Source organism: Fusarium odoratissimum (genome assembly GCF_000260195.1).
Source record: "Fusarium odoratissimum NRRL 54006 unplaced genomic scaffold supercont1.4, whole genome shotgun sequence".
Lineage (NCBI taxonomy): Eukaryota > Fungi > Ascomycota > Sordariomycetes > Hypocreales > Nectriaceae > Fusarium > Fusarium odoratissimum.
In genome coordinates this window covers 280,435-299,736 of record NW_022158690.1, presented here as the reverse complement: position 1 = coordinate 299,736, position 19,302 = coordinate 280,435, and the positions used below count along the sequence as shown (strand labels likewise).

Sequence of the window (19,302 nt, the reverse complement as noted above, 5' to 3'; positions counted from 1 at the left end):
ACAAACAAACAAACAAACAAACAAACAAAGTTCGCCCCACCAACTAAAATGTGGCAGCTACTGGAGGGCTTAACCAGATATTTGAAATATGACGCTGCTTACCGGTAGGTAATACCAAGCTTCTCTTCGCGGATGGTCTGTAAACATGTATTGACTTGGTGGTTTAGTCATGATAGTCCCATTTCACCGTCCATTATTCCTGTAACGAACGACGTTCGTGGAATACAGTATAGTGTAAGTGAGTATTACTTGGACACAAGATGTAATGCAATTTTGAACCCGATTAATGAATAAACAAACACCTAAAATGGCAGCCTTTTACCACTGCCTTCCATGCAACCTTTGTATAAATTCAACTCGCCCAAACTCCATGAACTCCCCTCGCTTTCCAATGCATCCATCAACTTCGAACAAAACAGGGGGGTATACGGCTATGATATAAAACCAAAAGCATTGGATGCCCATCCCATCTCCGGGCGAAAAACAACTTACGCCACGCTCAAACAATAAGTCCGTCATAAGCTCTCTCCACGGTTCGGCTTCCCATGCCTGGAACAGTCCTCAGCTGAGCAAGACTGTCGATACGGCCACCAGCCTCGTCATCGTTGACAAGCTCAAGATAGTCAACCAGGTCACGGGCTTTCTTTGCACCGAAGCCGACTAGGCTTCGAATCTGATCGAGGTCGCGTGAGTTGACAATATCGAGAAGATGCTGAGTTCGAGGCGATGCGGGAGACTCATCGTCACCCGAAAGAATGGACTTGGTGGCAAGAGCCTTGACCTTGAGCTTTCGAGACTTGGGCTTTGAGGCACGGTGAGCGAACTCTTCCTCATCAACGTCTGCCTCGGCAGTCTCATAATCGCCGTCCGCATCATCGTAGACGAGCCTTCGCTTCTTGCGCTCCGAACGAGGAGTTTCCCGGCGAGGAGAAGGAGCGGGAGCGTTTCCGTTCAACCGCGATCGTAGTCTCTCAATTTTGTTGAGCAGCTTTGCTTGTCCAGGAAAGTAGGGCAGAGCTCTCTCGTACATCTTAAGCGCGATCTCATCCTCGCCGCGCTCCTTGTGTTGGCGAGCAGCCAGGAGGAACCTCAAACCCTCCGACTTGGAATCATCTCGCCATTCATCGCTGTCAATCCGCCGCTCAAGAGCCTCCAATCGTCTTTGCACAGCATCACTGATTTCAGGTTGGACCGTTGGTGGGGGCTGAGATTCTTTTTCAGCTGCAACTCGAGCAGCAAGGATCTCGCTGACCTTCTTCTCAACCATGGCCTCAATTTGAGCAGCGGAAACCGTAACAGATGCTGGAGCTGCAGGTCTTGAGATCTTACTGGGTCTCATAGCGGCATCATTTTCAGACGGCCGCTTGACGGGATTGACTCGACGGGCGATATTGGAGCTCGCCAGGGGACGGCTGACAGGTGCTGCTGGCTTGGACTTGTCAGTGTAGACGCTGAAGGCCTTGACGGGCTTATTGGCATCGGCAGCCTTGTCAGCGGCTTTGGCAGCAACATTTCCGTTGTGCACATTGGTGAGGTTGGCAAGTGGCCGAAGAGGCTGACGCTGGACATTGGAACCTGTGAGACCCGAGTTTGCCCTAGGAACTTGCTTGTACACAATCTCATTCTCAATCTCCCTAACCTCGATCCTTTTCGCTCGAGAGCTGACGTTGAGACTGCTGAGGGTGTCGAGGTGATAACTTCGCAGAGGGGACAGATTCAAGATCATGACAGTGATTCCATTGTTCTGACCCAGTGACAGAATCCGTGTCATCTTGGACTCCCGGTAGGGTATTCTCTTGTCACCACGGCCGATAGCATCGATGCACTGGCTCAGAACAAAGAGACTCTTGTTGATGGCCGCAGATTCCACCAACCTCTCCTTTCCGTTGTCGGTTCGGCGGTTGTCCTCAGATCCGGCCAAGTCAATGGCGGAGGCTGTGCTCTCCCTGACCATCTCCGAAGTGGTTTGGATCAGCTTGACTCGTAGGATAGCATGGCTGCGGCTACTGTGGGCATTGAGCTTGGTAGCTGCCGTGACACGGTTGTTGTTGGCTTCGATATAGAGCTTCTCAAAATCCTTGAGGTCTTCGCAAGCTCTTTCTGACAGACCGACAACGATAGTCTTGCCATTGGCCTCAGCTCGTAGTGGTAGACCGGTTGGCGTTCGCTTCTCGGGTGGCTCGAGGAGATCAAAGACCTTGTCGTTATAGATCTCGTAGTAGGACAGCAAAACCTGCACATCCGTCTCACCGCGAGAATCCTTCATGATCTTCTTGCCTCTTCGAAAGACGTTGCTGAGCATCCGAGGAATCACCCCGCGGTCTGCCAGCTTCATACCGCCTCGCATCGTGTGTGTTTTACCGGTACCGGTGACACCATAGGCGAATATTGTGACATCGTATCCCTGGAAGAGAGACCTGACGTGCGGCGCCACTATTCGAGTCAACACACGATACGATACGAGCAGGAACGAGACGTAGTAAACGAAAACAAGACGAAACAAAACGCGTTAGCTTATGAGATCGCACCTTCAGCAGTAAACAATTCCTCTTGAGTGGTAGATCGGTCGTACACGCCATTGAACGCGAATGAGAACTCCTCAGCCTCGTTTTTGGGGTTGGGAATCTTGACGACCGTGTTTGGCTTGCCAGAATCGGCGGTATCGGCTCGAACGATAATGTCACATTCGCGCTCCTTTTCGAGCAGCGGTCTTATCCTGGAGACCACTCTCACACTCATTGTGTAAGTATACACGTGTATTCGGTATCGAGAGGATTGTATTGGTTGTGAGGGCGAAGAAGCTCAAGGTATCGTTGAGTCGGACTCTGTCAGCCTACCAAACTGGCCGCTACCACGTCCTGAAAGTTAGCAAAGATTTGCTATAGAGAAAGATAGCATGGGTAGCGGTCTAGTGAAATGAGGAAGAAAGCACGGGCGTTGGCACAGCAACGGACCCCCACGTGACATGACGTGTGGGAACGGGAAAAGCCGCTAACAATACTGATTCGCTTTAGATGATAGCGGGCTGGCTTGAGCTGAATGTGAGGTGGTAGATGTACAAGTTATACAGCTCTCTCAGAGCTCATATATCCAACAAAAATGCGAGGCCAATTGCCCTTAACGAGAGCGGCGCGAGGACTACGGCTGCGGGCATTACCTTCGTATACTTGCACTCAGTGCAGGAGTATTCAGATCAGCGCTGCGCCGAGCACTGAAGCGCCAAAGGTTGGAGCTGATGCCTTTGGAGCTCTCGAGACAAGGGATCCTGCGGGTATGATTTCTCTGTGCCATTGAGCTATGACAGAAGCGAGTCTCTGACCCTTTACCTGTTTAGATGCTCGATTCGAGGTTCTCGGCTCACCATATTCGCTCCTTTCTGTGACGTTGTCGGCATCACAGAAGCTCTATACTCGGAGGGGTACCTTGGTTGCTGTAGCCGGCAAGCCTGAAAATGTACGCAACATCACGACCAAGATATCAGAAGACTTGTTAATACGATAAACAGGCCCAGTCCACACTCTCGATCCTTAACCCGATCACACGAGCCTTTCTCGGCGTTCCCTTTCTATACCAGCGCATCTCAGCCACGACACCCATCACAGCCTTGATATCGACGAAATCACCTACAACCACTTTTACAGTTCTCCACCTTGACGGAACGACAGATTGGATGATCTCACAGAGGAATGCACTGTTGGCTTGGACAGGACACACTCTCGCGCCCTCGGCGCGCATTCAGAGCAGCCTCACACTAGCCCATTGGGGCAACACACTTCTAACAGGACGAGGTCTCGCCGCTCTATCAGCACCAGGGCAAATCTACGAGCTCACTCTCAAAGAGGGAGAGGAGTTTGTCGCGCATCCCGGAAGTGTTGTCGCCTATTCGATCAGCCGATATCCGCCGCAGCCTTTCCGCTTTAAGAGCAACAGCCTACGACTCCAGGTGCCCTCGCTATCGAGATGGATCTCAGAGCCTGAATGGGTGAAGACTGTGCGTAACTCGGAGGTATGGAAGTACCTGGCAAGAGCTTTCTATAGCATGCGAACAGCTACTCGACGAACCATCTGGGGTGATCGCCTTTTCCTCCAGTTTCATGGTCCCACGAAGATCCTCATGTCTAGCCGAGGAGTGCGCGCTTCAGACGTTCTCACTAACGAGCAAGTGAATGAGATTGCTGATGCCCAGCCCGGTGTTCTGGCAGAAGCTCTCGACTTGAAAAATAAGCCCAAGCTGACTGACGGTACCGAGACCAAGCCTGCCCCTGTCAAGGCTCTTGAGCCAGAAGTGGAAGACAAGTCAGTGACGGGAATTCACGTTGCCACAGTTGAGAAGGATGGCAAGGTAAAATTCGAGGACAACAAGGATCTCAAGGAGTTCATACGATAAGAATGTGCAGACGAGGGGCAATGTGATATGAGCGAGCGATGTTGCAGAGCATGAAATAAAAAAAGGAGGCAGACGAGCAGGAGACTTTTACACAACACAACGTTTTGTTTGTCATGTATGATTACTTCCCTACCTATACTATCCATTATAGAGTTGAAGCTTTTATGTATCAATATCGAGACGTTCTAAGAGCTGTTACTTGATTGGTGTTTTCGGGAATTCGGCTCATACTGAAGATGTGGCTTAAGTCTCGAAGAGGCACAGCCAGCACCATAACAACAGCGCATGTCACTAGGTAGGTATTTGATGGTCGGGCTAATCAATTCTCGCATCGGATCCGAGCGGTCTATTCAGGCCCCTACAGGAGGAACAGCTCAACAACAGGCTAAAAAGCACGACGATCACTGACTCATCTCATGCAGCCAACTTATCTGACAAACCATTCCTTTTCAATTGTATTAATAATGTAGGCTCGAAAGGAGCAGTCGTATGTTACCATAGCTCGAAATTATTGGATGATTTCCGTTGCCAGCCACGCTTTGGGCTTAGACAGCTCGCGACTCGGCCTTGAGTTAAGTCCAATGTCAGAGTGAGACCAGCCCTATGAGTGTTTGATAACGGACGAAAGAAGCAAAAAGAACCCTTGTTAAAGCCGATACTGATCCACACTTCGACGGATTTATTACCTCCGCCAAGGACGAACACCGATTGAGGTGCAAGGATAGACACGGTACTCCGTAGGTACTGGTTTCAACAACGGGAGATCTACCCCACTAGCTAACATCGATCATATAGATACATAGGTAGATGTAAGACGGTGAGATTTACAGAGGGCAATAATTATAAAGGTTCTGCCCATACTGGGCTCAAATATACTATCACTACACAGCAATGATTTGCACTTGTTAGCACTGACATATCATGGCCCAGTGGCAGCTTGAGTAACACGCAACATAATAATAATTATTTCCTTTCTTAGCACCTGCATCTCAGATTACACCTACACAACCATAATCATGGCTCGTTCGACAATATCCTCCTCCTCTGAGACGGTCAATGACAGAAACCTCCAACCAACCACTTCAACAGACCCAGAAAAGTCAGGTCCTCAACCTACGGCCAAAACAGAAGCCAACATACATCCAGAACCTGCCAACGCCGTCGTGGCAGATCTCGAGCGTGGTGACAAGGATGAGAAGAAACAGGAGCAACCACCAGCAGGTCCTCCACCAGGAATGGCACCAGCTGATTTCCCAGATGGTGGTTTCGAGGCTTGGCTTGTTGTCTTTGGTGGATGGTGTGCTCTGTTCTGCACATTCGGCCTTGTGAACTGCGTGGGTGTGTTCCAGAAATACTATGTTTCTGGACCGCTTAGGGACTATGATAGCTCTGCCGTGAGCTGGATCACCTCTGTTGAGGTGTTCTTCATGGTCTTCTGTGGTGCCATTGTATGTGTACACATCCTCCTCGTATCAAGCAATAAACTTACCCCTTGCTAGTTTGGCAGTCTGTTCGACAACTACGGCCCCAAGTACCTTCTCTGGTTTGGGTCGATCGCCTACATCTTTGGTCTCATGATGATTTCTTTGTCAAAAGAATACTATCAGTTCTTCCTCTCACAGTCCATCGTCGCAGCCATTGGATCAAGCGCTGTCTTCAACGCTTGCATGTCCTCACTCGTCACCTGGTTCTTCAAGCGTAGAGCTGGCGCTTTCGGTATCATGGTCTCAGGCTCGTCTCTCGGAGGTGTTGTTCTTCCAATCATGATGGACAAGATGATCCAGAGCGTCGGCTTCCCCTGGATGATGCGTACCATGGCTTTCATGTTCCTCGTTTTGCTTGTCTTCTCTTGCCTCACTGTCAAGTCCCGTCTACCTCCTCGCCCCAAACCCTTTGTTGTCAAGGACTACATCAACGGTCTCCGTGAACTTCCCATCCTCATCACTGTCATCGGCTTCTTTCTCTTCATGTGGGGCATGTTTCTTCCCTTTAACTATGTCCTCCTCCAGGCTCAGGCTGCGGGCATGTCCGAGACTTTGATCCCTTACCTGCTACCTATCCTCAATGCTGTGAGGTAAGTCATGGCCCTTCCAGACGGCGCTTTGCAGTACGTACTGACTTGACCACAGTATCTTTGGTCGTATTATTCCTGGCATTATCGCCGACAAAATCGGTCGATACAACGTCATGATCATCATCACATTCATATCCGCACTCTTTTGTTTCTGTGTCTGGATTCCTGTCAAAGATACCGCCGGCATTGTTGTATTTGCTGTCATTTTTGGGTTCTCATCGGGTGGCTATATCAGTCTCGTCCCGACTCTCATCGCACAGCTCTCCGATATTCGCCAGATTGGTACTCGTGTTGGCGCTGCGTTTGCGATTCAGTCTTTTGGTGCTCTGACAGGAAGCCCCATCGCTGGAGCCATCGTGTCTGCTCAGAATGGTGACTATCTCGGCCTGCAGTTGTTTTGTGGTTGTTCTATGCTGGCCGGTTGCATGTTTTTCGTCTTTGCACGTTATGTGCAAGTCGGATTGAAGGTGGTCAAGGTCTGAGGTCTGTCCAACACGAATGGAAGAGCAAATCACAGGCTAGAAAGTCGACGAGTTGGAAAAATAGGATCAAGTGCAAAAGCAAATGGAATCCACACGAGACACAGGATGGATGAATACATTCGGAAAAGGTTAACATTGAGAACGTGAGATAATCCGCATTTAATGGAGAAGATGTCGCTAGCTTATACTGGCGTGAATAATGAGATGACCGTAAAGTCAAATTAGGACAGACAATGCTTGTGGCACACACGAAAGAGGAATAAACCAGAGTAACTAGACTTGGATGAGTTAGCAACACATCCAAATGAGCTTGCAGTAAACAAAGACAAAATGAGGGGGTTCTCAGGATGTAGATATTGGTGAGCGTTGGAATCATTAAGATCATAAACAGCCTCTGACTCGATGTATCATCATAGAACGGTATGCGAAAAGATGAAAGAAATCACACGCACCACAATGCTTTACACAGAGAAAGTTTCGTAGATAACGAGCCTAGTGTCTTGATGCAGTTAGCATTTTCCCGTCAAAAATTAATAGACTTATAACAAGTGAGAATAGGGGCTCAGGATGTAGATATTGGTGAGTGTTGGAATCATTAAGATCATAAACAGCCTCTGACTCGGTATATCATCATAGCAAAGCAAAAGAAACAGGGATATACGTGACCTACCTTATGATATAATAACATGTGGTATTTCCTCAATGATAGAGAGCTATGCAGGCAATCTACCATGGTCAGCGAATAGTCCAAAATAACGTCATCAAAACCATGCGAATCAATAGGGGACTGTGCTCAGGATGTAGATATTGGTGAGGTTTGTAATCATTTTGATCATAAACAGCCTCTGACTCGGTGTATCATCATTGCAAAATGGGGAGGGACGAATGAAAGCTCAGATGACATACCTTTTGAGAGAGAACTGACTGCCCAAGCGTGAGTTGGCACAGTTCAGAGCCTCACATGGAAACAAAACAAAACTCCAATTCTCTAGTGTAGCATCTCTTCCTCGCCCAGAAGAGTTATGTACAATCGCTCCCGTCCCTTTCGCCCGCTTGTCGCTTCGTGCTTATTGGCTACCCTCGACAGTCGCCTTAATGGGGTTAATCTCAACACCGTACTTCTCACTAAGTCGCTCTGCCCTTCGCTCCTCATATCCAGGAGGTCGGATGCCTATCAAAGTGTGAGAGGATATCCGTCCACATCGGACGTCGTGCGCGACTTACCTCGACCCTCGCCAATCTCTGAAATAGTCTGCTCAATTGGCAGTCGGGTGCTTCGTCGGATGATCTCCTTGCGCTCGAATTCGTCGTCCTCTCTCTTAAAGCTATCGTATCGGCCGCCGAGGTAGTGGAACATACCCTGGAAGATTGCGAGACCACCACCAAGTCCCATAACAACGGGCATTCGTCTCGCTGCAGCGTGTTAAATCATGCGGTTTTTGCGATTTGAGGTACAAGATCAGGTCATACTGGGAAGGCCGAGAACTGAACCCAGGGCAAAGCCACCGAGAGCAGCAGAGAAGGCGTCGTCCTTTTCGCGGAGGTTCATTGAGCTTCGTGAGACGAAGACATATGCGGCGGGAGCGGCGGCTATATGACATAATTAGTACCGCTAAACCTCCAATTGGTCTTGTCCACCACATCTATCGTACCTCCAATACCGATAATATGAGCACCTCGGGTGAAGACGCTCAAGATGCCGACATTGTTCTTGGCCATGGCATTCTTGACGGAGGAGAGGAAGAGACCACTGAGAGCACCGATCACACCAGCCTTTGCGGTGTCATCGAGGACATCGTGAGGCTTGAAAAGGTTTTCGGCCTTCTTGTGAGCCTTCCAATTCGCGCTCGACGGGTGCTCCATTGCGAATGCTGTGAGGGAGAGGAGTTGGGAGCTTTTATTTCTTGGACCTGAGGTTGAAGCCGAGCTATGGAAACTGTAGGATTGAGATGCCTCCACAGGAACACGTGACGTTGGTCATTCAATTGCTCTGCTCTTATTGGCCCAAGAGAGCTAGATGAAATTCAAGTCCGCTGTCGCGGTACGTACCTCCATCATGCCCCACCATCACTGGACTCAGTGAGAAAAATTGGCTATGGGCTTAACAAAGATAGTCTTTCTCCCGAGCTTTGAATCTGGGTAGAGGTATTCGACGGATATGCCATTGACTCATATAGAGGCTTGGCTCCTATTACGTTCATACAATTATCCAATTTCCGAGACTGCTCGATAATAAGATCGTTACGCAGCTCATTTTCCTATTCGACGTTATCCTGGCAAACCTCTTATACGACTTATCTAAGAGAAGTTATCCTGAACTTAGAATCAATTCATCAACTCAATTCGCCACATATTGGTTTCCTGTATAGATAAGATCGAAAGAATTGATTCTCCCAAGATGGAGCCAACAACAAGTGAAGGAGAGACAGGTCAACCTCATCATCAGGAAACACCTTCACTACCAGAAAACTCAGCCAACACTGGACATAGTGAGCAAACAGTCACCACCGACTCTCACACAAAGCCAACAGATAATGTGCCCCTTACAGAGGGCTCAACTATTCCTCAAAAGCGGCCTGCGGATGACGAAGCCGCCGAGCCTATGTCCAAGAACGCTCTGAAGCGTTTGAGAAAACAGCAGCAATGGGAAGCCGGAAAAGAGGAGCGCAAGCAGAAGCGAAAGGATAGCCGAGTCGCACGCAAAGTCCGCAAGCGTGAAGAAAGGGCAGCGCTTATCGCCCAGGGCATTGATCCAAACGCCAATAAGCAGCAGAAACCTCCTTCAGTTAATGTGCCTGTCACACTCATCTTCGACTGTGACTTTGAGCAGTACATGCGTGAGAAGGAGCTCATTTCACTCGGCAGCCAAATCACCAGGTCATACTCAGAGAACAAAAATGCGAGATATCGCACACACATCTTCGTTTCGGGTTGGAATGGAAAACTGGCTGAGCGGTTCCACCAGATCCTCGATGACAAACACAAGAACTGGAAGGGGATTGATTTTGTGGACGGAGATTTCATCGAGTGTGCGAAGCAGGCTCGGGAGAAGATGAAGGACCCGAGTGACCACATGGTCGATCAACTCCAGAGGAGCTTGGACAACAAAATCCCATGGGTGAGGGACGAAAAGGACCCTCTCCCCTTGCCTGATCCCGAGCCAGAGCCCTCTCCTGAATACCAGGACATTGTTTACCTATCATCAGACTCACCTTACACACTCGAACGCCTCGAGCCCAACACAAGCTATGTCATCGGCGGCCTCGTCGACAAGAACCGTGAAAAGGGGCTGTGCTACAAACGAGCAAGGGAACGTGGCATCCGAACGGCTCGGCTGCCTATCGGCCAGTACATGGTGATGCAGAGCCGGACGGTTCTAGCGACAAACCACGTCGTCGAGATCATGCTAAAGTGGCTTGAGTATGAGAACTGGGGCGATGCATTTTTGAGTGTCATCCCTAAGCGCAAGGGCGGTCACTTAAGAGACCAGATGGGCGATTCAGGTGAGGCAGAAGAAGCTGAGGGGGCAGTGGTCGAGGAGGTTGAGGAGGAGGATCAAGAGATCAAGGACCCTGATGCTGAGGAGACCACTCCTCAAACCAATACCCCTGAAGTCGAAGCTCCCTCAAAGTAGAGACATCTGTATTATTGCCGTGCTGCGCCAGCCAGTTCCAAAAGCAAATACCAAATATACCAAATATACTGTTCATAAGTCTGTCCCATCTCATATCGCATCTAAAAGTCCATGCTTTCATCCTCCCGCTCCCGCTTTACCTTTACATCCTTCTCATCCTTCATCAAACCATTAACAAAGTGTCTGAACTGCTCAATATATGGCTTCAGGCTTGTCTTTTCCCAGTCAGCTGTGCCTTTACCACCCTCCTCCTCCTCTCCCTTCCAGGAGTCGATCTCCGCCAAAAGATCCTGCACCGTAGGCACACCTAGAGGATCAAAGTCCTCGAGATTCTTCGTGTTGATGGGCACACAAACTCGGCCAGTACCGGGATGCACGACAAAAGGACTCTTCAGCAAATGGTTGAGTTTCTTGCTGACTTCAATATCCAGTCGAGGGTAGGTGTACTCCAAGACAATGTCCTGCTTGGCTTCAAGGAGCTGTCTGGCGTCGAGGTTTTTGCTGGCGCCCGACTTTGCTACTGCGTCAATGTCTGCCCATTTTGAGGCTGATGCACGTCCTGGAGCAGCATCCCATTTCCTTCGTAGTGATTCGTTGAGGTTCTGATTTGGAAGAAGCTGTAGCAGCTTCTCGGATTGCTCAGCAGAAGCCCATGGGTCTTGGACATCAAGAACGTCTTCTTGGAAATGAGTTTTCAGGATCTCCAGGCTCCGTCTACAACGAATTAGTATATCGTCTTCACAAGAGTCTAGCTCATGAACTCACGCTAAATGAGGATGCAATGGCCTCCTCACATTCACCTTCTTTCCGCTCTGAGCACCTCCCTTGACCACCTCTAGGTAGCCTGCAATTGCTCTTCTCTTCTGATCGTCCATGCTTCGAACCTTCGTATCGCAAACCCAGGCGTGAGCACCTCGTCGTCCTGAGTACACCCACATGATATGCTTGAAGCCAAAGTCTTCCCTCAGCGCAACATCTACCACTTTAATAGCCATTGTCATGAACTGCCAACACTTGTTGCAGATATTCGCCTTATCACAGCATGTTCGAATATCATCGTAATCTGTCAAATCTATATCGAAACATAGCTCTTTCGCGAGGGGCTTGAAGGCGGATGAGTTGCGGAGTTGCTTTCGGTCGCGGGGATTGGTGGTGTACACTGGTCCGATTTCGAAACGAGAGGGCATTAGTCGGAGAACGTCCTTGCGAAGCCTGTAAAAATATGAGTGTTAAATCGCAATGAGCAACAAGGTCACGTACATATCGGCGGTAGGGAAGGATTGGTATCGGAGGTAGGCATCGTTCTGGAGGGTGAAAGCGAACTCTCGGTTGCCAAAGTCGTTTGTTGGGGTTGGGCTGTGATTGAGCCACTGAAATAGGTATCGCCATGGGAATAATCGCTGATAGAAGCTTCGCATGACTTCAGGATCTGAGGCTTTCAATGTCATAGCATCGCTATAACCAATTAGTTCAACCGCTGTGCCAAAACGTGGATTTTACGTACAAAAGCGGTGCAACTTGTGAGCTTGGCTGAACAGCTGCAGAACTGGGGAATTCCTCGTCCGAGTCGACATCGTCGAATAGGTCCTCGAGTTGTTTGGCTTCCTTCTTGACGTCTTCTGTCTCGTTCATTTTGACATCAGCCTCCGGCGCATTAGGAGTCTCATCAGAGATTCCTGTCTCCTCCGTAGGCTCGTCCTTAACGTTACTTGGGGATGACATGGCTTCTGCTTCTATAGAATGGGGCATTTTGATTAACCGACAGCAATTGTTGTTGTGATCGGTTTCAGAGCGCCTATGAATTCTAAGTTGTCGTTGCTGGTTGTCGCAGTGATGGGACTGGAAGATAGACTAAAGATAGTGGTAGAGGGGTGAAAGTGAAACGCGTTAGACGCGTCTTTTCGCGTAAAGCTGTTTCCACTACTGGCAATTAAGCGAGGTACGTATCTTTTGATCATCTCACCAAAAAGATTCAATCATAGACAACGATCTTATAATCTATCAATCAGATTCCATTTGCTCCGTAACGATAGGGCCACCTCAAAATGTGAAGTAAAGTTCGACGCCTGACGTAAAAATGTACTTTTTAAAAACATTTCTCAAGATAGAGCCTGAGTCTATATCTCGATCTATATGCATGGGTATTCTCCAATATGTCTGCACCTCTTGAACGATGCGTCAGCTTTACTCGACTTCCTCAATCTTTCTAATCATATCGCCACCAATCCTAGCAATCTCTGACAACACTGCCTTACGGTTCACCACGACTACATCTCCATCCTCGTCGGTTACCTTGTGGAAATTATAAGGTAGACCAGCTCGGAACTTCTGCTGCTGAAGCTTTGGGTTCCAGATAGCCCCTATCACAGCATCGTCCTCGTCGCTGTTGTTGGTTCCCCGGAAGAACACAAGTGAATCGTCGTATACACGCTGTAGCTCCTCCATCAATACGTCGACAGGATGAGCACGGATGGGGAGTGGTGCGCGACCTGTGCGATCATCAAGGTTCTTGAACTGGGAGTGACGGCGGGCTGAGGGGTCAGAAGCAGCCTCTCGAAGTATTGAGCGAATAGCTTTTCGAGAAAGATGTAAAAGAACATCGTAGTCTTCGAGAGAAGTTTCAAATAGCTCAGTAGCATCAATACGGTATCCGCTGTCCTTCACAAGTTTGCATGCGGCCTTAGCCAGTCGGGTCATACGTGAGGCGATGAGCTTAGAAGGTCCATTGCGGGTATAAGCGAGGCCAGAAGTGTCATTAGAGGTGGCAACAAACATGACTGTGTGGTTCATGTTGGGATCCTTCTTGCGCCGAGACTCAAGCTCTTTGCGAATGTTATGGCGATCATCATCAGTCAGCTCCTCTGCAGAGTCGACGATCAGAGGCTCATCACGCCAATCCCAGCGCGACAGGAATGTCAGGGTGCGTAAGAAACCTGTTGAGGCACTCGTGGGGGCTCTCCATGGGTATGGTTGTAAGAACACGTGCAGAACGAAGAGCTCAATAAGCTCCTCACTGATGTGGCTTGAAAGCTTGTGAGAGTTGAACCAGTGCTTTACCAAGCGGATAGTCTGTGATAGAGGATGAAGGCGTGTGCAAAAAGTTGAGATAGTCTGTGTATGAATTGGTAGGGTAGCAAAGAACCAGTTGGTCCTAGCAAGGACCGCTTCCGACTCCTCTCGAATGTGAGCATCAAGCGTTTTGTTCTTGATTTGGCGCTCAAGGAGGGTATCTTCCAAGTCTGCATGGATTCTCAACCTGAATGCCGCACCAGATTCGTAGATAATGTCGAGATATGCCAGATTCTCGATACCAATCTCCTTGTTATCTCGGCCAAGATAGGTTGTAATGTTTTCTTTCGCCGCCGTGAGACGCCTGTCGAAGTCCAGCAAAAACTCAATCTTGGTCTCTTGAATGGCCACTAGATTCTCGGGCCATCGATTCGATGCCTCGAAATAGAGGTTCACATCTATAGGCTCAATAGTACCTGTGTGGAAGCCAGGGCTTGGAGCATCAACTGAAGCATATCTAGCGGCTGGTGAAACCGGCGAAAGCTGTCTAATTTGCAGTGGCAGTTCTTCAAGGTTTCGAATATCGTATTCGAGGGTCTGGAACGCTCTTCGGGCAGTATCGAAAGCCTCCTTATCCATATGAGAGAAGGTGACAATGTTGGAGAAGCCAGCCCCAAAAGCAATAATATCTTCGCTGGCAACCTTCAAGTGTCGTTTCAAGGTGTGCGCTGCGATTTCCTCGCAGATCTGGAACGGAACTTTGCTTGACCACTCAACGCATTCAAGGATACTGCCATCCTTGAAACGACGCAGCTCGGCCTTCTCGCCCCAAAATTGTCGGAATTTGGCAGCTTCTTTTTGTTCTTCTGCTGCGGGACCATGCTCCATCTGTCTGGACATCTGGGCGAATTCGAACATGACACCAAATTGAAGCCTACCAGAACTTGAAGTTGGCGCGGAGCCCAACGACCACCCAGCTCTGGTAGGCAGTTGGAAATGCACGAGATGAGCACGAGTGCCGTAGGCCTTCGTGAGTACCTTGTGTGCTTCTAGGCTAAAGTCCCATGCAGGTCCTCTGCAGTCAGTAGAGCTATTGGACTTAGCAATATCCTTGCTCTTAATCTCAAAGATAGCATCGAATGTCTGGAGAGGAGCATCAGACTTGACAATGAATGTCGGGTCGAACTTGTCGGCAGCTTCGTCAGCGAGGAGGTCGGTGGTGGACTTGGCGTGCATTTGAAGTAGACTCGCAGACCAGGGACTCATCTTTGACAGTACATTGAGTTCTCGAATTGGGTCATACATGACAGGGCCAGCTTCTCGGACAGAGTCGGCACTTATCTTCGAGGATCCAAAAACGAAAGGCTTCTTGTTGAAATCAGTGGCCGAAAGGAACTGAACAGCAGCCTTGAAAAGTTCAGTGCTGCTAAGAGAGTTTGAAAGCGCTGCCTGCCCATTCCGTCCACCCATCTGAAGCAAGAGAGCAATCATGACAGACCACTCAAAATGACCAAATCCGCCTTGCGAGATGGAACTTCCGAAACCCCTCTGCTGCAGCCAGATTCTTCCCAATACACAGGCATCAGTCAGGGCGGGGCACTCGTTTTTGGCGTGTGTAAGAACACGCAGGTAAGAGATGAACGTCTCCTCAGCTTTCAAAGTAGAGTTATAGAAAGGAGTTCTAGCCTGGGTCTTTTTGTCGTCGGACTCTCCACTTCGGTTGTTGTTAGAGCTAGGAAGTAGCTTCGACTTGGGGAAAAGGCCATCAGGAGCGCAAGGGATGAGTCGAATAGTATACGGGGATTTCACAACCTTCCCCTTCTTCTTGGAAGCCTTCCCATTGATCTCCTTGGCATCGGTCTCCTCCTCCTCGGCCTTGGGTCGAAGTGCAAGTACAGGCAGAAGCGGGTTCTCGTTCAGGTATTCAAAGCCGATATCCATCGAGTCTCCCAACTCTTTCTTGACGTTGGCGGCGATGTAGGCGATGTAGTATGCTCGGCGGTAAAAATATCGCATACTTGTAAAGTCCTTCTCTTGGAACATAGTCTTCGGCATCTGAACTACCATATCGATGCCAAATTGCGCCTGGGACTTGACCATAGTCTTGGCGACATAGCTTCCCACGACATTATATGAACCTGGTTTCTCAAAGGAAAGCTTGTAGGGAGCATCTTTAGCAGGCTTCGGATCGGGGTAAGGAATGACGATGCGATGCTTCTTCTCAAAGCGGCTCGTGACTTCGGTGATCTAGAAAATCTGTTAGTCTTGAAGATCGGCGACTTTGCGTATAGTACGAACAGGTTCGGGTCCGTGGGGAGTCGCAGTGTCAATAGCTTCCTTCAGTCGATGAAGGTTTGCATCAACATGATTCAATGCCTTCCCATAGTCAAGTTTCGCCTCCTTGAGTAGCTCGTCTGTTTGGAGGACAAAAGTGCTAGCGGTTGAGACTCTGGCAGAGCTGCGAGCCTCAAAATCAATGAGAGCATCGTGTCTCAGACCAGATCCAGAGTGGTCTAGCTTCCGACGCTTTGAACTGGACTCCATGACGATTTAATTATGCGCCAGATGGTGGAAGGCGATTATCGACAATTTGGAGGTTCCTTGGTGTTGAAGCTGCCACTATTGACTTTGGTCCGCGCTCATGCTGTAATTTTTTTTCTGAAGCCAGGATCTGCGGGGCGATAAGAAGCTTATCGGAAACGGTACGTACTTCCACGTCTAACCAGTCTCAATCGGATCCGAGCATCATTTGATTTGGGTCAATACAATCATCCACTGTCCTCTTCTCACAAACGTTCCTCTCCTTTCCTCCGGCTCGATCGTCGCGTATTCTCCTTTTGAGAAACTCACACCATATCTTCCCTGCACATAAATTATGCAGCTACTATTGTAAAGCACATTTCCAACCGTTCAGGCGATCACACTCAAAACAACTCCTTGCTTAATTATACCCGCCAAATAGAGCACGCCTTGCAGAACGCTCAGGCTAGTCCACTCTGATACCTGATACCAGCCAACTCTCTCACCCTTTTCTTTGGTACCCCCAATCCTTCACCTTCACGATCGGTGATCGTCAAGCCATCAGTTCGAAACTGAGACATGTGAGGATTCAGGTTGGTTAACCACTCTCAACTATGTTTGCAAATTAAGAAACGCACTCTTCTGAGACAACTGTTTGATGACATGACCCGCGAAGGCGTGGGATTTCGGGTTGTTTACCATTCCAGTATAAACGCTACATTGATCAAATGAAGTCAAGGCCCTGAAAATCAACCACAACTTCAGCTCAGCTCGAGACACACGCTTGTTTATGTTTATGGTGATTGACTCCAGCCAAATCAAGACGCCAACAATGCAGCTCCTACAGTAGCTCTGCTCGTCTATGCATTAGCCTTCCAGAATGAGAACCCCTACTTGCCAAAGCGACCTAGTCGCTGCAGGTTTCTTCCGCCCTTGACGTCTTTAGCCTTTTAGACCTAGACGATTGGTCTTTGACGTAACACTGTCGTGTGTTTGTTTTGTTGTGTTTGAGTGTCTTGCCTTCTCCTTGCCTTAACCTCCATACCACTTAGCCTGAGTTGGCCTGGCAAGCCCCAGATGGCACCCACGCCAAGTTCCGTGCTTCCAGTCTCGAATCATTGCTTTTGTGGTGTTTTATGCAGTTGAAGGCACGCAGCATGTAAGGAGAGTTTGCGTTGGAGTTCTCGGAAATTGCCTCTTGTTCATCAAGAGGTGGCTATAAGAACAAGGTAACCCTGTCCATCAGGTTATGGCTTGCTCATGCAAACCATATATCTGATTGTTGAATAACTTAGATAGCTGTGGTTTCTTGTCCACTGGGCCTCGTCTCTAAGTCACGACGGGTATTTCTCCTTTTGTTAGACTATTGCCTCGCGGCGCGTCACGCTTTCCATCATAATACTGAACCTTGCCTGGGTCACTTGACGCTTCTGTCGAAGAAATTTCAGCGAGCCAGTGGAATTCAAAAATACATCCACTTGTCAAAATGGAGTCATACACAAAATCAAGACCATCTCTCACGCTTTCCTCATCAGCCATGGACCTTGACACAGATCGAAGAACACCATCGCCGGTACCCTCACTAGGCTATGATGCTCTCAGCACACCCATAGCCGAGATGCCCACGCCGCCAGCCTTTGCTTCAACGTTCTCGCTGCCCATAAATGCCGCCAAGAACATGTCCCTCGAAACCTCTGCTTCTCCAAGAATTGCAAACGACAACGACTTGCTGCCTTCTTCGCTGCCTCAGACCGAAACGTGTGGAAGCGAGAGACCAGATATGTCTTGCATGGGAGGAACTCCCGACTTTCTCCTCCTGTACTGCTTCGACTTAGACAGAGCGGTAAGCTTTTACTCGCGTTGCTTCGGCTGGAAGTTCTTTGGGGACGTGAACGCCCAACAGTCTGATGACCCATATATGAGGCAATGGGGATCTTCACACTTTGACGTGCAGCCCATGAACTTCTTCAACTCAAGCCAGAGCGGAGGATCTCGCATCACAGGAGCCTTGATGCAAGTGAGAGACACAGGAGACAGCCGCGCTCAGCTCGAATACAAGCGACAGATAGCCATGGCACGCGGTGTAACACCAGCATGCCACATCCGAGTGGCTGATCTGAGTGTTGCCGAGACGTTGGTCGAAAATAACTACGGCGAGATCAAGCAGCTGCGATACGGCGTTCGACAATGCATCATGGATATTGGGGAGTTTGTTGACCCTGAGGGGAACTTGGTCGGACTGGTATCTCTTCACCCGGAGAATGCCACTACTGCTATGTAATGTGGATTGTCAAGCTAAATGGTGAGCTCTCATGGGAAGTGGTTATTGTGGAGGATAAAGGAATACCCGGTGGTTCATTTTCATTCTTCCGCTCATGCGAGCATGTTTTAGGGAACTGCCACGATTTGCTTATCGAGCTAATGATGGTATTTGGAGTTTGGAGTTTGCGTCCAAAATATCATGGACACTTGGCGTTGTGTTGCAGAGAAGAAGGGAGGGAGTGTTGATAACCCCATGCTTCTGGCTCACCTTAGTAAGTTGGAAGTGAATTAGGTAGAGTCCATAGCCGACCTCGGATCGGAAAGCAACCGGGTCGGAAATCTAGGATATGCTCTGTAGTCACAACAATTACTACTAATACACATAATCACCAATGAATAAAACGGTGACTGAACCCCGAGATGTTCCTCTCCAAACATCAGCAAGTTTTCCTAACAAAGCTAGCTTGTCAAGGTGAAAACCCGGCCTGTTTGGTTGTCATGAGAAGCCCTGTTCCGTCATGACAAGTCAACTCCCGAAACGAATAGCCGGTAGGTTCGGAAAACCCATTACCCGCCCACTAAATTACAGCGCCAGACTGGTCTGCCCCGGACTTGAGCCCCCGCTGTTCTCTCTGTCCTGCCACTCATGATCACTTTATCCTCGGTCTCCACAGGTAGAGATCGGGGAGATCCTCCACTTCGCTTCCGGTCAAAGGTGAAGGTTCTCTTGTACGGGCACCACCCGGCAGCCGTTAGAGGAGAGCTTATGAGGGTGACCCGCCTAAATGTTCCTGTAAATGCTGTTTTGGTATCATACCGAATGCCGATTATCGCTTCCGAACTTTGGTCGCGGAATTGTATTTGAGCTTAGACGGAGGTCGATTTACGGCCAGAGCCGGCCTTAATAAACGGATATCCCCCGCCAACGGCCCGT

The 19,302-nt window shown here is 49.1% G+C and overlaps 8 protein-coding genes across 12 annotated transcripts; 4 read left to right on the top strand and 4 right to left on the bottom strand.

Annotated features, from left to right (window-relative positions):
* Window positions 1-168: 168 nt before the first annotated feature.
* FOIG_03231 (kinesin family member 22) lies at window positions 169-2,892 on the bottom strand. The gene is made up of 2 exons (XM_031200995.1): window positions 2,529-2,892; window positions 169-2,433 (listed from the first exon to the last, which is right to left on the bottom strand). Exons 1-2 carry the CDS (start codon window positions 2,737-2,739, stop codon window positions 500-502), a joined length of 2,145 nt encoding a protein of 714 aa, XP_031068519.1. The 5' UTR covers window positions 2,740-2,892; the 3' UTR covers window positions 169-499.
* FOIG_03230 (altered inheritance-mitochondria protein 24, mitochondrial) lies at window positions 2,774-4,596 on the top strand. The gene is made up of 3 exons (XM_031200994.1): window positions 2,774-3,271; window positions 3,335-3,453; window positions 3,506-4,596. Exons 1-3 carry the CDS (start codon window positions 3,100-3,102, stop codon window positions 4,385-4,387), a joined length of 1,173 nt encoding a protein of 390 aa, XP_031068518.1. The 5' UTR covers window positions 2,774-3,099; the 3' UTR covers window positions 4,388-4,596.
* Window positions 4,597-4,975: 379 nt separating this feature from the next.
* Window positions 4,976-7,290, top strand: FOIG_03229 (uncharacterized protein). Of its 3 annotated transcripts, none has more exons than XM_031200992.1 (4): window positions 4,976-5,124; window positions 5,183-5,835; window positions 5,887-6,461; window positions 6,517-7,290. In XM_031200992.1, exons 2-4 carry the CDS (start codon window positions 5,404-5,406, stop codon window positions 6,941-6,943), a joined length of 1,434 nt encoding a protein of 477 aa, XP_031068516.1. In that variant the 5' UTR covers window positions 4,976-5,124; window positions 5,183-5,403; the 3' UTR covers window positions 6,944-7,290. The 3 variants fall into 3 exon arrangements, with proteins under 3 accessions (XP_031068516.1, XP_031068515.1, XP_031068517.1); XM_031200993.1 differs by having other exon boundaries at window positions 5,106-5,128; XM_031200991.1 differs by having other exon boundaries at window positions 4,985-5,835.
* On the bottom strand, window positions 5,286-8,893 carry FOIG_03228 (uncharacterized protein). 3 transcript variants are annotated; one of them, XM_031200989.1, is made up of 8 exons: window positions 8,596-8,893; window positions 8,414-8,533; window positions 8,168-8,356; window positions 7,850-8,114; window positions 7,614-7,669; window positions 7,396-7,442; window positions 6,503-7,221; window positions 5,330-6,454 (listed from the first exon to the last, which is right to left on the bottom strand). In XM_031200989.1, exons 1-4 carry the CDS (start codon window positions 8,804-8,806, stop codon window positions 8,011-8,013), a joined length of 624 nt encoding a protein of 207 aa, XP_031068513.1. In that variant the 5' UTR covers window positions 8,807-8,893; the 3' UTR covers window positions 5,330-6,454; window positions 6,503-7,221; window positions 7,396-7,442; window positions 7,614-7,669; window positions 7,850-8,010. The 3 variants fall into 3 exon arrangements, with proteins under 3 accessions (XP_031068512.1, XP_031068513.1, XP_031068514.1); XM_031200988.1 differs by having other exon boundaries at window positions 5,286-7,442; window positions 8,596-8,880; XM_031200990.1 differs by lacking the exons at window positions 5,330-6,454; window positions 6,503-7,221; window positions 7,396-7,442; window positions 7,614-7,669 and having other exon boundaries at window positions 8,094-8,356; window positions 8,596-8,870.
* Window positions 8,894-8,991: 98 nt separating this feature from the next.
* Window positions 8,992-10,722, top strand: FOIG_03227 (tRNA (guanine-N(1)-)-methyltransferase). Its single transcript, XM_031200987.1, has one exon. The coding sequence runs from the start codon at window positions 9,342-9,344 to the stop codon at window positions 10,575-10,577; it is 1,236 nt and encodes a 411-aa protein (XP_031068511.1). The 5' UTR covers window positions 8,992-9,341; the 3' UTR covers window positions 10,578-10,722.
* FOIG_03226 (DNA primase small subunit) lies at window positions 9,027-12,471 on the bottom strand. Its single transcript, XM_031200986.1, has 4 exons — window positions 12,082-12,471; window positions 11,838-12,032; window positions 11,343-11,789; window positions 9,027-11,291 (listed from the first exon to the last, which is right to left on the bottom strand). Exons 1-4 carry the CDS (start codon window positions 12,324-12,326, stop codon window positions 10,679-10,681), a joined length of 1,500 nt encoding a protein of 499 aa, XP_031068510.1. The 5' UTR covers window positions 12,327-12,471; the 3' UTR covers window positions 9,027-10,678.
* A 66-nt stretch (window positions 12,472-12,537) lies between these two features.
* FOIG_03225 (uncharacterized protein) lies at window positions 12,538-18,693 on the bottom strand. Its single transcript, XM_031200985.1, has 3 exons — window positions 18,454-18,693; window positions 15,885-18,401; window positions 12,538-15,833 (listed from the first exon to the last, which is right to left on the bottom strand). The coding sequence occupies exons 2-3, from the start codon at window positions 16,128-16,130 to the stop codon at window positions 12,762-12,764; spliced, it is 3,318 nt and encodes a 1,105-aa protein (XP_031068509.1). The 5' UTR covers window positions 16,131-18,401; window positions 18,454-18,693; the 3' UTR covers window positions 12,538-12,761.
* On the top strand, window positions 17,177-18,787 carry FOIG_03224 (uncharacterized protein). The gene is made up of 2 exons (XM_031200984.1): window positions 17,177-17,335; window positions 17,402-18,787. The coding sequence occupies exon 2, from the start codon at window positions 17,593-17,595 to the stop codon at window positions 18,385-18,387; it is 795 nt and encodes a 264-aa protein (XP_031068508.1). The 5' UTR covers window positions 17,177-17,335; window positions 17,402-17,592; the 3' UTR covers window positions 18,388-18,787.
* The last annotated feature ends 515 nt before the right edge of the window (window positions 18,788-19,302 follow it).

Bases quoted from the DNA above. Each gene is read 5' to 3' on its own strand.
- FOIG_03226 (XM_031200986.1), bottom strand. From the start codon at position 12,326: ATGCCCCATTCTATAGAAGCAGAAGCCATGTCATCCCCAAGTAACGTT. The intron at 11,790-11,837 runs GTACGTGACCTT...ATATTTTTACAG, and splicing joins TCCTTCCCTACCGCCGATAT to GCTTCGCAAGGACGTTCTCC. The intron at 11,292-11,342 runs GTGAGTTCATGA...AATTCGTTGTAG, and splicing joins CCATTGCATCCTCATTTAGC to ACGGAGCCTGGAGATCCTGA.
- FOIG_03230 (XM_031200994.1), top strand. From the start codon at position 3,100: ATGCGAGGCCAATTGCCCTTAACGAGAGCGGCGCGAGGACTACGGCTG. The intron at 3,272-3,334 runs GTATGATTTCTC...TTACCTGTTTAG, and splicing joins CGAGACAAGGGATCCTGCGG to ATGCTCGATTCGAGGTTCTC. The intron at 3,454-3,505 runs GTACGCAACATC...TACGATAAACAG, and splicing joins TAGCCGGCAAGCCTGAAAAT to GCCCAGTCCACACTCTCGAT.
- FOIG_03228 (XM_031200989.1), bottom strand. From the start codon at position 8,806: ATGGAGCACCCGTCGAGCGCGAATTGGAAGGCTCACAAGAAGGCCGAA. The intron at 8,534-8,595 runs GTACGATAGATG...TATGTCATATAG, and splicing joins TCATATTATCGGTATTGGAG to CCGCCGCTCCCGCCGCATAT. The intron at 8,115-8,167 runs GTAAGTCGCGCA...ACACTTTGATAG, and splicing joins AGAGATTGGCGAGGGTCGAG to GCATCCGACCTCCTGGATAT.
- FOIG_03231 (XM_031200995.1), bottom strand. From the start codon at position 2,739: ATGAGTGTGAGAGTGGTCTCCAGGATAAGACCGCTGCTCGAAAAGGAG. The intron at 2,434-2,528 runs GTGCGATCTCAT...TGACTCGAATAG, and splicing joins GGAATTGTTTACTGCTGAAG to TGGCGCCGCACGTCAGGTCT.
- FOIG_03227 (XM_031200987.1), top strand. From the start codon at position 9,342: ATGGAGCCAACAACAAGTGAAGGAGAGACAGGTCAACCTCATCATCAG.
- FOIG_03229 (XM_031200992.1), top strand. From the start codon at position 5,404: ATGGCTCGTTCGACAATATCCTCCTCCTCTGAGACGGTCAATGACAGA. The intron at 5,836-5,886 runs GTATGTGTACAC...ACCCCTTGCTAG, and splicing joins TGGTCTTCTGTGGTGCCATT to TTTGGCAGTCTGTTCGACAA. The intron at 6,462-6,516 runs GTAAGTCATGGC...ACTTGACCACAG, and splicing joins CCTATCCTCAATGCTGTGAG to TATCTTTGGTCGTATTATTC.
- FOIG_03225 (XM_031200985.1), bottom strand. From the start codon at position 16,130: ATGGAGTCCAGTTCAAAGCGTCGGAAGCTAGACCACTCTGGATCTGGT. The intron at 15,834-15,884 runs GTTCGTACTATA...CAGATTTTCTAG, and splicing joins CTCCCCACGGACCCGAACCT to ATCACCGAAGTCACGAGCCG.
- FOIG_03224 (XM_031200984.1), top strand. From the start codon at position 17,593: ATGGAGTCATACACAAAATCAAGACCATCTCTCACGCTTTCCTCATCA.